Below are 14,407 nucleotides of genomic sequence, written 5' to 3'. Positions count from 1 at the left end.
CTTGAAATGTTGTTCTATGCTTAATCCTGCCACACTTTTACCTTTGACTGATTGTGATGGGGATGGAAATGAAGGAGAGCATGACTGTCACGATGTCACTGAACCGTGCACCAAACGCCGTCCTGACATTACTGACAAGTCATTATCTGAGTGTGACCAAATCCTGTTTGTTGATGGCTCATGTTTAAGGGGTCATGAGGGAAACCTGAGGGCTGCCTATGCTGTCTGTACTGTTTCAGGAGTGGTGGAAGCTGCATGGCTTCAAGGAGTATTCTCCACCCAGGTGGCTCAATGTGTTGCTTTAACACATGCTTGCTGTGTTTCAGACCAGCTGAAAGTAACAATATTCACTGATAGCCAATATGGGTTCGGTGTGGTGCATGACTTCGAACAGTTATGGTCTCAGAGAGTATTCATTACCTCATCGGGGTCACCAATACGCAATGAAGACACTGTGAGAAAACCATGGAAGCTTTACTGATGCCTTAAGAAATTGCCCTCGTAAAGTGTCCATTGTAAAAGAAATTATTTTCTCACGGTTGTGAATTTGCACGTAATTGTGCCTTGAATACTTGTGTTTTCAATGGGTAATACTTGAATGAAAATACAGATAAGGCCAATTTCAACTTTTGGATGACCGTTGCTGATATTTGGGATGAGGTGAAAAGGTTGCAAGAGGAGGTGTCTGAGGAACAGCAATTAGGTTGGATTAGAGCAGGATGTGCAAAAAGAGATGATGACATTTGGGTTTCCGGCAATAGAAGACCTGTGTTACCCAATAGTTTGTTGTACCAGATGGCCATACATATTTATGGGCTAACACATGTAGGAATGGATGCAATAGTGAGGTTATTCAGATGAACATGTTTTAATCCAAAATTCAAAATGATGACTGAAGCATTGTGTCATAGGTGTGTGACCTGTCAGCAAATGAATGTGAAAAAGAGAACTGCTGTTACCTTCACCCATATCGGGAAGTTAGGAAGGCCTTTTAACAGGACAGTTGGACTTTGTTGAGATGCCTGTGTGTAATGGATTGAGGTACATCTTGGTGGTGGTGTGCATATCTTCTCATTGGGTGGACGCTTATCCTACTCTACTAGGAGATGTGACAGTCTCACTTTAGCTAAGTTACTGCTGGGGGATCTCATCCTAAGATTCGGATTTCCAACTACTTTGGAGTCAGACTGAGTGTCTCATTTTAATAATGAGATCTTATGATTGTTTTGTGCAGCATTACAGGAGGAGCAGAGTTATCAGCTAGTAGCTTCAGGTATCATGGAACAGATAAATGGCGCTTTAAATTCCAGGTTGGGTAAAGTCTATGCTTCGATGTCTTTGAAATGGCCTGATGCTTTGCCTCTCGAATTGATAAGTCTTTTCAGTGTTCCAGACAGAAGAACAGGACTATCAATACATGAAATTCTTATGGGGAATTCTTACCGGCTGTGCCTGCCAAGATGCTTGTGAACATATCAAAGGATTTGGTGTTCCGCTACTGTAAGGGGTTAGCTGATGTAGTTCATTTTGTGTTTTACCAGGATGAAGCAGCAACAGCACCTTCACACCAGGAGCAGTGCCACAACCACAACCGCAGACACTGGGTCGTTGTCAAGAAACATGTGAGAAAGAACTGCCTTGAGCCTCGTTGGCGTGGTCTGTTTCAAATGATTCTGGTTACACCCACTGCTGTGAAGTGTGGTGGTCTTCTAAACAGGGTGCATGCTTCCCACACCTATAGGGTCCTGTGTCCCCTTGATGTAACAGCTCCTCTTCCAGAAGAAGCGCCAGCAGTGGTTGAAAGGCCACAAGAGAGGGTCAGTCAAGCTGTAAGGGAACACACAGAGCCTGAAACAGCACTAGCATAAACCGAAATCGAGGGGGGTCCAGAAGAACAAGAAGTTGGAGCTGACTCAAGTGAAATTGGTGGGTGATGATGAACGAGTTAGATCCTGACCCTGGCAGAGGAACTAGTGCTACAGGACCATGGATGTGAGCTGAAGAAAGCTGGCCAAGGGAGCAATCAAGAAGAAGTTTGCAGTTGTCCTCTGGAGGAGCACTTGTACCCATGATTGTAACATATGAATTGCAACACAGTGGAAATAAAGGTGAAGGCCTTAATCTTAGGAGATCCAAGAGATCGAAGGTGCCTTGTCGGAGGTACATGTCCCATGAGCGGACTTACCTGGCTGCAAATGACGATGAAGGAAAATTCTGGGAGTTCTGAAATGATAATACATGTTGTGTTTAAGATCCCGGGGACTGATGTGAACATTCTTCTTACATTTGTCGTTCCTTACCCACCAGTATTGAGTGGTTTGAGAAACCTGATACTGACCGAAACTGAATTTCCTCATCTGGATCCGGAAGAGTCACAAGCATTAATTGCTGAACTAAGAAGGGGACTACTGGAAATGGTTATTGAGGACCTTGGTTCTCTTCTTGTTAGGGATGTTGAGTGAACTGTATTAAGTTGCATAAAGACCTGAGTGGAAGAAGAATACAGTTAGTGTTTTACTCTTAGAATAACATGGAGTAGGGCTAAGGAAGACTCACGAAGATTGTATATAGACTTGTAAATAAAGAAATTAAACTCTGAATAGAGACTGTTTGCTATTTGTACAGGTGGAGATTGACAGGAAAGAACTCGGTAACTGCTATTGCTCTACCCAACTTGATCTGAATCTAACTTAGTATGGAAACTAGAATTCCTAATCGTAAACGGAGATGCATGATAGATGTTTGTCTGACATGTGTAACGTTAGGGATTATAGTATTGATTGTAGGTTTATGTTTGAGTCCCATGAAATTTCTCTCTACAGTTACCTACGCAAGTGCTGCCATGCATGGGAAAGACACACTAAGTCTGGACAAACTGCAAATAAATGTTCATAAGCAAGTTCTGGGACTGCCACGGAATGGCTCGCCCGCACAAGTCTGACTAGAACTCGGGCTCATGCAGTCAACCATAGTGAGAAGATACCACACCATTAAAATGTGGTATAAAGTACGGCTAATTCAAGACAGCCCTCTGGGTAGCGCTCTGTGGCAGTCCCTGGGTAGCCACCCCCTCTCGGCTTACAGCAAATACCTGAAGTCTTCACTACAAGAAACAAATACAATAGACTTATGGCATTTAGATTTACAGTACATGGTGTTCTGCCATCAATAAATCCGCCAGATTGCACTCTCTAATTGGTGATAAGAATTGATTCACTGCCAGGTCTGATGCCTGGATGACAATCCAATCATATGACATCTTAAAACCAGCAGCATTAATCAGCATAACCTACCCACTTCATCTAAAGAGGAAACTGTTGGCCATCAGGCTTGGAACCGTCCCATCTTTGACCAATTAACCAGTATGGAAACATCAAGGCTTTAAATCATGCAGATTATGTGATGCCCCTAAGGAAGACATTATACATCTGGTTTGCATATGTCCAGCGCTAGTACAGCAACAGAGTCTGCTGCTGAAATCCCTCTTCAACGAATGGGGGATTCAAACTTGTAGGTGGCCATTATAAAGTGTCTTGATTCCATGGCCCCCCATTTTAATTGTAAACTATTGAAATTCCTGGCACTACATTGAAAATTATTTGCTGGATCAGTATAAAACACTGAGGCTTTTGAGCAAATTAGCAGTGCAATTGCACATCAATAACCAAGTTACCAAGATGCATAAGATATTCTGGTGCTTCAAGTTCAACTGGTTAAGCAAGAGTGGATATAGGTCGAAGTATTCAAATTTGATCAAGACTGCCCAGCCAGTTTTTTTTTCACATTTCAGCACTTTACCAACCAGTACTAAGACTGGTGCCACACAGGAGATAAAGCATATTAGAACTTCACTCCAAGCAGGCTCCAGTGGTATTTTATATTTACTTTGATTATTTTATTGGACACTACAGTATAGTTACAGTGCAGGATTATACACTAGATAGGGTCAGCCAAAATGAAATAGAAATGTATTGTATATCATTCTGCATTGTTTTAATGTGCTTATTCTTTGTATTTCTGAACATGTAATTGTTTGAATTAACTATGCATGATGAACAATAAAAAGGCATCGGAGGGGAATCCTGCCAGTAGCATATAAGAGAGACCTATACCTGAGAAGAAATCCTCACCTGATGCAGATGGAGGCTTAGTTTTATTAGGAGAAAAGTATATACATACAGATTTGTAAAGGGTAGATTTCACACTAAATGATTTTGCTAGATTGCTTTATGAGTATGTACATACTAAGGAAGTGAGGGATTGCTATGTTTGTCAGTAGTTACCTGCTTCAGTAGCTGAAGGCATAACCTATCACCATCTTACTTTGACTTAGGACATAAGCTGTAGTTTGCTTCTTAGTATATTTTATGCAAAGGGTCATTTTGAGTATTATTTTTCAAATTATGATCTATTTCTTTCAGAAGTGCCGATGTTTAAGCACTTGAACAGACATTTGTATGGCGAAACTGCTGAACTTGCTGGTAGAAATTTAGTTTCAACGAAAATGATAGAAACAGCTTGTAAGCAGAGACATAATTTAACATGTGCCCTTTCTTACATTGAAAATAAATGTATAGATCAAGTAGAAGATAGATATAGTGCAGTACTGACAGATGCAGCGATAGGGGTCCATGTTCAAAATGTATCACCAGAGGAGAGGCAACATCAAACGGCAGGAAACACTGGAGCATTGTCATTGGATTGGCAACATCAAGGGAGATTACCACAAATTTGATTGACAGAGCACAACCCAAAACAAGTTATGCGAGTGACTACAGTGAGTCGAACAGTTCTATAGACATTAATAGCACAACTCCAATATTATGCACAGCCAAAATCTTTTATTCTTAAGTCTTCATTTATGTTGACCCGTAGAGACAAAAACAAGCACAGCCAAAGGAGATTATGCATACACCTCGACAAGAGTGACTACAGTTCTATATTTGTAGGGAAGAGCAAATGTGATCACACATCTGGGCTTCTAGGGTCATGGAAGTTGGTTGTGGTTAGAACCCATCAATTCCTGAAGTTTATTTTGTATGTGGAAAGAATGTGTATTTTTAACTGCCTAGCAAATGGTTTAGTAGATGTTATTTAAGTCAATCAATCAAAGACATTTATAGAGCGCACTACTTACCCGGAGGGTCTCAAGGCGCTTGGGGGGGGGGGGGGGGGGTGCTGCTACTGCTCGAACAGCCAGGTCTTGAGCTTCTTCCTGAAGGAGAGGTGGTCTTGGGTCAGGCGCAGGTCGGTCGGGAGTTCCAGGTCTTGGCGGCCAGGTAGGAGAAGGACCTTCTTCCTGTTGTCGTTCTTCGGATGCGGGGGACGGCGGCGAGGGCGTGACTGGCTGATCGGAGATGGCGTTTGGGAGCGTAGAAGTTGATGCGGTTGTTGAGGTAGCTCGGGCCTTGATCGTGTAGGGCTTTGTGTGCGTGGGTGAGGAGACGGAAGGTGATTCTTTTGTTGACGGGGAGCCAGTGCAGGTCTTTCAGATGTCCGGAGATGTGGCTGTGTCGTGGGATGTCGAGGATGAGTCTGGCTGAGGCGTTCTGGATCCGCTGGAGTCTCTTCTGGAGCTTGGCGGTGGTTCCAGCGTAGAGGGCGTTGCCGTAGTCCAGTCGGCTGGTGACGAGGGCCTGGGTGACTGTCTTCCTGGTCTCGGTGGGGATCCACCGGAAGATCTTCCGTAGCATGCGCAGGATTTTGAAGCATGACGAGGAGACAGCGTTGACTTGTCTGGTCATGGTGAGAGAGGAGTCCAGGATGAAGCCCAGGTTGCGTGCGTGGTCTGTCGGGTTGGGTGCGGTGCCCAGGGCGGGGGGCCACCAGGAGTCGTCCCAGGCAGAGGGCGAGGAGCCCAGGATGAGGACTTCCGTCTTGTCTGAGTTCAGTTTCAGGCGGCTGGTCGTCATCCACTCGGCTACGTCTTTCATCCCTTCGTGAAGGTTGGCTCTGGCGGCGGCGGGGTTGTTGGTCAGAGAGAGGATCAGCTGGGTGTCGTCAGCGTAGGAGATGATGTTGAGGTTGTGTTGGCGTGCGATGGCCGCGAGGGGGCTCATGTAGACGTTGAAGAGGGTGGGGCTCAGCGAGGATCTTTGAGGGACGCCGCAGATGACTTCGGTGGCCTCTGACTTGTACGGTGGTAGACGGACTCTCTGTGTTCTTCCGTCGAGGAAGGAGATGATCCATTCCAGTGCCTTCTCCTGGATTCCGACGTTGCTGAGGCGCTGCACTAGGGTGCGGTGGCAGACAGTGTCGAATGCCGCGGAGAGGTCTAGGAGGATGAGGGCCAGGCCGCTGTTTCTCCATTGTCCATCAGGGCTCGGATGTCATCGGTGGCAGCGATGAGGGCGGTCTCGGTGCTGTGGTTGGCTCGGAAGCCAGACTGTGAGGGGTCGAGGGATCCATTCGTTTCGAGGAAGGCGGCCAGCTGCTTGTTGACGGTCTTCTTGATGACTTTGGCTGGGAACGGGAGGAGCGAGATGGGGCGGTAATTCTTGAGTTCGGTGGGGTCCGCTGTTGGTTTCTTTAGAAGAGCGCTGAGTTCGGCGTGCTTCCAGCTCTCAGGGAAGGTGGCGGTGTCGAAGGAGGTGTTGATGATGTCCCGCAGGTGGGGTGCGATGACAGCGTCGGCCTTGTTGAAGACGTGGTGAGGGTAGGGGTCGGTCGGAGATCCGGAGTGGATGGAGTTCATCATGCGGACGGTGTCTTCGGTGCTGATCGGGGTCCAGGCGCGGAGGGAGGTGGCGTGCGTCGGTGGTTCGGTCGTGGCATGCGTCGGTTGAGTGCTGAAGCTGTTGTGTATGTCCGCGATCTTGTTGTGGAAGTAGGAGGCGAGGGAATTGCAGAGGTCTTGCGATGGGGTGATGTCGTTGTTTCCAGCGTTGGGGTTGGAGAGCTCTTTCACGATGTTGAAGATATCCTTGCAGTTGTGTATGTTGTTGTCCAGCCGGTCCTTGAATGCAGTTTTCTTGGTGGCGCGGATCAGTTGGTGGTGCTTCCGGGTGGCAAGCTTGAGGGTGGCCATGTTGTCCGGTGTTGGTTCTCTTCTCCAGGCTTTCTCGAGGGCTCGGCAGTTCTTCTTGGAGCTCTTGAGTTCGTCGGTGAACCATGGGGCCTTCTTGCTGCCGGGTCTGCTGGGCGGGGTCCTCAGTGGGGCGAGTTCGTCCGCGCAGTTGCTGATCCACTTCGTGAGGTTGTCGGCGGCCTGGCTGGGGTTCGCTGAGCTGGCGGGAGGGTGCTGGCTCAGGGAAGCGGCGAGCTGGTCGGCTGTGATCTTGTTCCAGCTTCTTCGAGCAACCTGTTGCTGGTGGTGGTGGATCGTCGTTTTTCTGAAGGTGAAGTGGACGCAGCTGTGGTCCGTCCAGTGGAGTCCAGTGGCGTGGCTGAAGGCGATGTCTTTGCTGGATGAGAAGACGGCGTCGAGTGTGTGTCCGGCGAGGTGGGTGGGGGTGGACACCAGCTGCTTGAGTCCGAGGTTGGCGAGGTTGTCGAGCAGGGTGATGGTGTTGCGGTCGTTGTTGTTCTCCAGGTGGAAGTTGAGGTCCCCCAGGAGGATGTAGTCAGCGGAAGGGAGGGCATGCGGGCTGACGAAGTCGGCGATGTCCTCGCTGAATTCAAGTGTTTTTGAAGATTTATCATGTGGAAGATTTTGATCATCCTGCCTGGGAAGAGAAGTCGAGATAAAAATGTGGACTGAGCGCTGGAGAGATTGTCGGAGATACTTTTGGCGCTATCATACCAAATGCAGGGATGGTATTGAATGACATCAAGATCAGAAAGTTGTCCAAAGCAGTTGATAGATTGTCCACTAATACTGCTGGTGCTTTTTTGTTAGTAAATACTGAGATGGTTGCCATATGAGCTATGGTTTTGCAGAATCAGCTTGCTTTGGACATTTTGCTGGCAAAAGAAAGTGGAGTCTGTCAAGTGTTAAAGGTCCCACAGTGTCACACGTATGTTCCAGACAATAACAAGGACTTACAGAAGTACATAAAGAACATTACTGATGGTCAGAATGATTTTAGTCGTTTGACAGCTGAAGGTGTCTGAGATTCATTTGGAAATGGATTCATTGCTATAGGTAGATGGTTTGTGAAATGGCCAGTCGGTTCCCACTCTGCAACGGTGATGTCCGCCTGACATCGTAATGAGGGCCTTGGTGTTAAACTGAGTTATTGCGTAACTAAACTGGTTACACTGTATTTGGAGACTGAAAGAAAATGTTTCCCTTACCTCTCATGTCGCACAAAAAGATAGTTAACTAAGTGTTACTGTGTAAGTGGGCCCAGGCTCCCTCAAGGGTTATATATATGACTGGGGTGGTGGTTAACAATATGGTAAAACTGGCGAGAATAAAGCTAACACTTGTACCACTTCCTGTTTCCTCATTATTACATTACAGATATTGGTACAGCATCATCCCACAATTGAAAATGGAATGCATACACAGAAATCCATTTTTATCTTTTAACCATTAACAATAGGCTAAACAATTATTCTTTAATATTTTAAGTGTGTTTAGAATATAACGCTAAGTATAAGTAACTCTTAGTAGCTCATAGTCACAAAGAACAACTAAATAATACTTTTAATTAACTTGTACATACCTCCAAATATTCTCTAAAACACAATCACTTCAAACAATACACATTTTTATACCGCATAAGTCTGGACTCTTACTACTGACATTTGCATTGACTGATATCTGACTATGTTTTACAGAAAGTTATTTTTAAAAATAGTTTCTTAATAACAGAACAACTACCAACCTTAATACGTCCTGCATTGAGTTGGGGTGGCAGAGACCTGGAAGCAGCTGTAACTCTTGCTCTTGACTGGGCCAGATTACCTGAAAAAACAAGTGAATGCGTGTTTCTCATTTGATTGTAACCTAAAGAAGTAACATACAAAAGGGAGGTGGTTGAAGAGTTTTGAAATGGTGTACCGGGCTTATATTAAAGAGAAGGTGCTGTTGCAGGGATTCTGCTCAGACACAGAACTGTGCACAGAGACTCAGGACCTCAGTGAATTAGGGTGTGCCAAAAACTCACCTTAGTACCCAAAATCCCCTACCAGACTAGCATCAGTGTCTCATTAGCTCTTCATCCTATAGCAAAGTAACCAATGATTAGACAACCCAGAACATGCGACTTAGGATACCTCAGGTAAGGTGGGAAACATGAACACTCTTTTGTTATACTCTCATACCAGTCCAGAATAGGGAGTAAAGGGAGTCACAAGCAAGTTTAAAATGTTTATTGTAACGCCATGATCTCAGGTGTAGCATCTTAGCAGACATATGATAAGAAATAAGATTGTCAGCAAAGTTACTATTCCATAAAATACAAAGGGAAAAAGCATGTTATAATGCTAAATGGAAACAGGTTAAATATATACCTATATTTCACGCTCCCTTGCTAGTAGGTTATTTTATAACTAAAGAAGGTCTCGTAGGCTTGAATAGGCGACCCCATACCCTAAGGATTAGCAGGATTGTATCACATTGAGATCTGCACAAGCTCTCAGCATACGAATGTTCTCCAAGTGTGTTCAATCATGCCTACACAGTGTATTATTAAAGGCGCCAGTATCTGAGTTGGCCACAGCAGCACATGTGTTACGGCTAAAACGTGCACTGATCAGTTCAAACAACAGTAACAGTAACAGTGTTGATATAACCTTGAAGGCCTCGGCACTCACTGTTCAGACTAAGCTTACGAAGCAAGTCTAGCAATGTAGAAAAACAAGTTATTCTCATGTGAAGCAAAACACTCAGCCTAACTCTAAACATTAGCTAAAGTGTGTCCCGTGTGCAAAAGAAAGGAAAAGGTAAAATGGCGTTTAAACCTCTAATAAGCTTATGCTAACTTAACACTGTATGTATGCAAGGCTCAGCCCCACTACACCCTCCTTTGATTAGAGCACAGACAAGTAATGGGGGAAAAGCAGGAAGTTCAAGTTCGAGAGATAGAATCAAGTTCAAATTTGCCATAATGGAAAAACTAGAGCAAACTCCGAATTTTGAAAACATTCCAATTTAGTAATCACTTGTGGGCACAGTAAAGCCAATAGGCTTGAGAAAAAAAAATCTGATGTCCAGCAGATGACGTCGGTTGTGAAAAAGAAAGAGAAGGCAATGCACCTCACTCCAACAGTGTATATGCACAGAACGTTGCAACAGCCTCCAACAGGAAGTCATTGTTCTCATCCGAAAACATTGCAGCCATCCAATTAAGTAACGGGAATGAACAGACATGTTCCTCAATAACCGGAGCCTCTAGTACCATCAGAGGACAACTCGGGTTTACATCAATATAAGTGCGTGCCAAAAAATCATGCGCCGCTGCAAAAATATTCCAACGTCCCAGGACTCCATGCATCGCTGCAAAGGCCATAATCCCGCCGCCAGAACAAAGCAATTCATGAGCAACTAAGGGGCTCATCAGTTGATCATAATCAGCGTTGGGAGACACCGTACTGCAGAGACACAAATCCAGAGCCCATTCGAAATCACAGCTCAGGCAATGAAAGACAGGTTGGACGCATGTGAAAAAGGAAAATCAAAACGATAATCCATAAACTGCACTCAATGTAGCCAGAGGCAGCGCCCCATAGTAATCTAGCGTTCGGGTGCGGAGCAGCAACAGCCGGGGCAAATCGTCTCATGGCACAGGATGTGCATCCATTCTGAAAAAAACAAAGTAGTAGGAGCACTCCGGCAACCAGAGCGAGCATCAAGGGAAATCCACCAAAGAGGCTGGAGAAAATCGAATGAAAAAATGCTGGGAACACACCGAATATAGTTTGGAAAGAAGTCACAAGGCCACTACTAACAACTTTAAAAAAGTGAGCCAGCCCTGTGGTCGAGGAAACATTAAAGATAATGTGAATTAACTCCCTGAAATGCAGGGGCAGATCCGTATTTAATAAGGCATGCACTTCTGTGCGGGTGTTTGCCACGTGAAGGACAAATGTTTCACGGGTCGAAATAAAGGCGACTTCTTTCTGGGACAAACGAGCTCTTATTCGACTCATCTTGTTGAACTCTGCTGTTAAGGTCGGAATCGACGGCCAGATGAAACATCCAGCTTCCCATGTAGAGGAGGAAACATTAAGTTTTTACAACAAACTACACGTTGGGAGACCGTAACGATGTAAGGAATTATTGCCAGCATCCCACAACAATTTTCATTACTTAAAAGTAAATAACTACCGTTTGCTAGTAATGTGAATGTGGGTGTGAAAGCAGGCATTGGTGTACCTTTTAAGACACAGGCCAAATTAGGTGCATTCCGATTACATGAGCCATGCAATTGAATGTTCCTACACACTAACGAGTGATCAGGTGTTGTTGAGGAATCTTCACCATTTAAATAAACCTCTTTTCCCTCCCTCAGGCACCTATAGGTAAATGGTAGCAACCAAGCTTCATTGAGAATAGCGGTGCCCAGAGGTTCATACCTGCCAATTGCATAATACTTCATGCATGCTTCGAATTTGAATACAGGAAAAGGTAATGGTATTAACCAATAGACGAGCCACACAGCAGAATTTGTCTCCGCCACAGAAAAAGGCAAAGGTTCTAACTTTTCAATATGTAACGCAGAAAAAGTTGCATCTTTCATAGACATAAATTGCTGTTTGTCAGTCAAATTAAAAGGGGCAAACAATGAGGACGTGTTCATGTAGTCCCAAGGCCCCTTCCCTGGCTGTAACGTTTGTAAAGTCCACGCACACTGCATAATGGAACGCAATTGATTTTGGCCATGGCACAAAACAGAGACATCTTCTTGCACAACATTGACAACAGAAGAAACAATGTTATCTAATGTATAAATGCTGGAAGAAAGTGTGTTAATGCTGTTATCTACAACTGCGAGCACTTTTTCTAAATTCGCTTGATCTATAGCTCTTAAGCTGGAAGCAGCTTCAATCTGGGACAGTTTCCAAACTTCGTTGTAAATAGCATATATCCACCTTTTGGATCGCCAGGAAGCAGGGCCCTTGACAAAGTCATTCAGATCAACACCGTCAGTCAATTTAGACAAATGAAGCTTAACTGACGCTAAAGTGGAGTGTTTGAGCCAATTCTGACACAGCTTGCCTACAAAATAGGTAGTTACAGAATGGTCACTCTCAAAACGGGGATCCACCCTAACATGTGTGTAGCCGGGGGCTAAACCCAGAAAACGATTTCGGCAAGAATCTGCACTTCTGTGCCACAATAACCAACCCTTAGGATGCAAACTGGATATGTTAAAAGTAGAATTCAGCAACAGGGTCTGTAATTCCCTGATAGAAATACTGCCATTATTATTCCAACCGGCGTACTCTTCAAATTCTGGAAAAGAAGGAGCATTTAATTTTTTAGTAGTAGCCAATCCAAAGCAAGTGGTTTGTGAAATAGTCGAATTCAAAAACAACATATGGTTCGGGATGAGACATACACAATGCAAAGCCTCTGTGCCTTGCACTTGCCAACTTTTAGAACCCCGAACAGATTTAAGATCAATAGTATCTTTCCACAGTTCGTAGCCCCCAATAGCCAATTGGTCAAGAAAGGACTTAGAATATAACAATTTTGTGTGGGTAAGTCTAACTTTGGAAGAGGAATTTTCGGTCATCTTAAAATAAAATGCATTAGGATTTGACTGATTAAAATCAGTAAAAATAAGTGAACTTCTTTAAAAGAGAATTTGAGCTGCCTTCACAAGGAGCGGGGCAATGTTCCCATTGCGTATAAATAACAATATTCCTCCTTGTATTTATATAAATCCTCAGCATCAAAAGCAGCATAATATTTCAAATCTGAAAACAAAGCCTTTACGGCTTGAGCATTCCAATCATCAGAGCTTATATTTTGTTTAATCATATCCCCCATAGAAACTCTTAGTACTTTCGGGACATTTATAACCTCTGTGGGTCCGTGAATATGAAACTTAACAGCATCCCATACAATCCCATCTAAGACGGGCCAAGCAGAAATATTTACAAAAGTCAGGTCCCTCTTCAATCTGTGTGATGAGGAATGGGGTGACAATGTTCCATTAATTAGTCGAATAGCAGTTCTCTCTTCAACGTAGTGTCCATTCACAAAACGGAAAAATACATCACAAAGCCAATTTACAAACAAAAAAATTGAAAAAAGCACCAACCAAATGTAAGTCCAAGGAGGAATCAAAAACATTTTTTTAAACCATACTGCAAAAACAGAAAGTTTTGAAGGGGACTTCAATGTGGTAAAGTTAGTGTCAAATGAAAATCTGGACTCAGTTGCCAGACAGGTTTGTAAATCGGGCATCGATAAGTCTGTGGGGTAAGAATACTCAGCATCATCAAGATGAGCATCAGGTGGGGTATTCAATAAAGGACTTGAAAATGCAGGCATTACGAAGGCAACGTCAGGCCTGTTGTTAGTAGCTGGAGCCAAAACAGAATTTCTCAGCATTGATGGACAAGAGACCGCAGGTGTCATACTAAGAAGAATCAGCCACTCTGTGTAATTTGACATTGTCAATGGAGATGTACCTTTTTTCCTTTTGACCTGGAAGTGGAGGTAAAATGACTGTTCTTGTGCCATACACGCCAAGTACAGGAACTGGAGCTCGATATGAGGGACCAAATTCTTTCTTGTTCTCAATCTTCTCTTGGACCAGTTCTCCAACTCGGGGTAGCCAGCTAACTACCAGAATCTGCAACGCAGCATCTGATGTGGAGGGCAAATTTTCCTTTGCAAGACTGTCTCTCGTCTCTTGTAGAGTCTGTATTACAGTACAATGTTCATCTATGTCAAAGGGGGCAGCCGCCACCTCCTTGTCTAGACCTTCAAGGTCCGGTACAAACATTTTAATACCAAAGAGCATCTCGTATGGGGTCCACCCACCCAGAGGCCTTCTAGGGAGAATATGAAGTGCAGGCTGTACGTTATTGGGATGGGCTAGCCAGGTCCTGCCGGTACTTATAACCCTAGCTGTCAATAATTGCTTTAAATCACGGTTCATTCGCTCCACAACACTATTACCCTCTGGTTTATATGGAGACAAAAATTTGACCTGGACCTCCAATGAACTGATGGCATCCTTGTACGCCTTAGAGGCGAACGCTGGACCCTGGTCCGAATGGAAGGTGCCAAACGCAAAAATTCCCACAAAGACACGCAAATCTCCTATGACAGTTCGTGAATCAGCACTTCGGTGGGGCCGCATCCATGCAAAGCACGTGCAAGAATCAACTGCAACTAAGATTTACTTATATGCAGTATCAGAGGAACACCAAGTGGTTTATTGGAAATGTACAACTGTGTCTGGGGCGGACGCGAAGCAGTCGAAGGCTTGATGTGCTGACAAATGTCACATTTAAGGACATAATCACGCGTCTGTTTATACAGTCCCCGCCACCAAAAACG

The 14,407-nt window shown here is 44.4% G+C and overlaps 1 protein-coding gene across 1 annotated transcript in view; it reads right to left on the bottom strand.

The window, feature by feature from the left end:
• MYO3B (myosin IIIB) overlaps positions 1 to 14,407 on the bottom strand; it is a 1,488,954-nt gene that overhangs the window by 726,102 nt on the left and 748,445 nt on the right. Inside the window, exon 16 of the mRNA XM_086956107.1 lies at positions 8,772 to 8,851. Within this exon, the coding sequence (XP_086812233.1) occupies positions 8,772 to 8,851 (80 nt within the window). The remainder of the gene's footprint in view (positions 1 to 8,771; positions 8,852 to 14,407) is intronic.

Source organism: Lissotriton vulgaris, chromosome 2_1, assembly GCF_964263255.1.
Source record: "Lissotriton vulgaris chromosome 2_1, aLisVul1.2, whole genome shotgun sequence".
NCBI classification, from domain to species: Eukaryota; Metazoa; Chordata; class Amphibia; order Caudata; family Salamandridae; genus Lissotriton; species Lissotriton vulgaris.
This window is presented reverse-complemented; position numbering and strand designations above follow the sequence as displayed.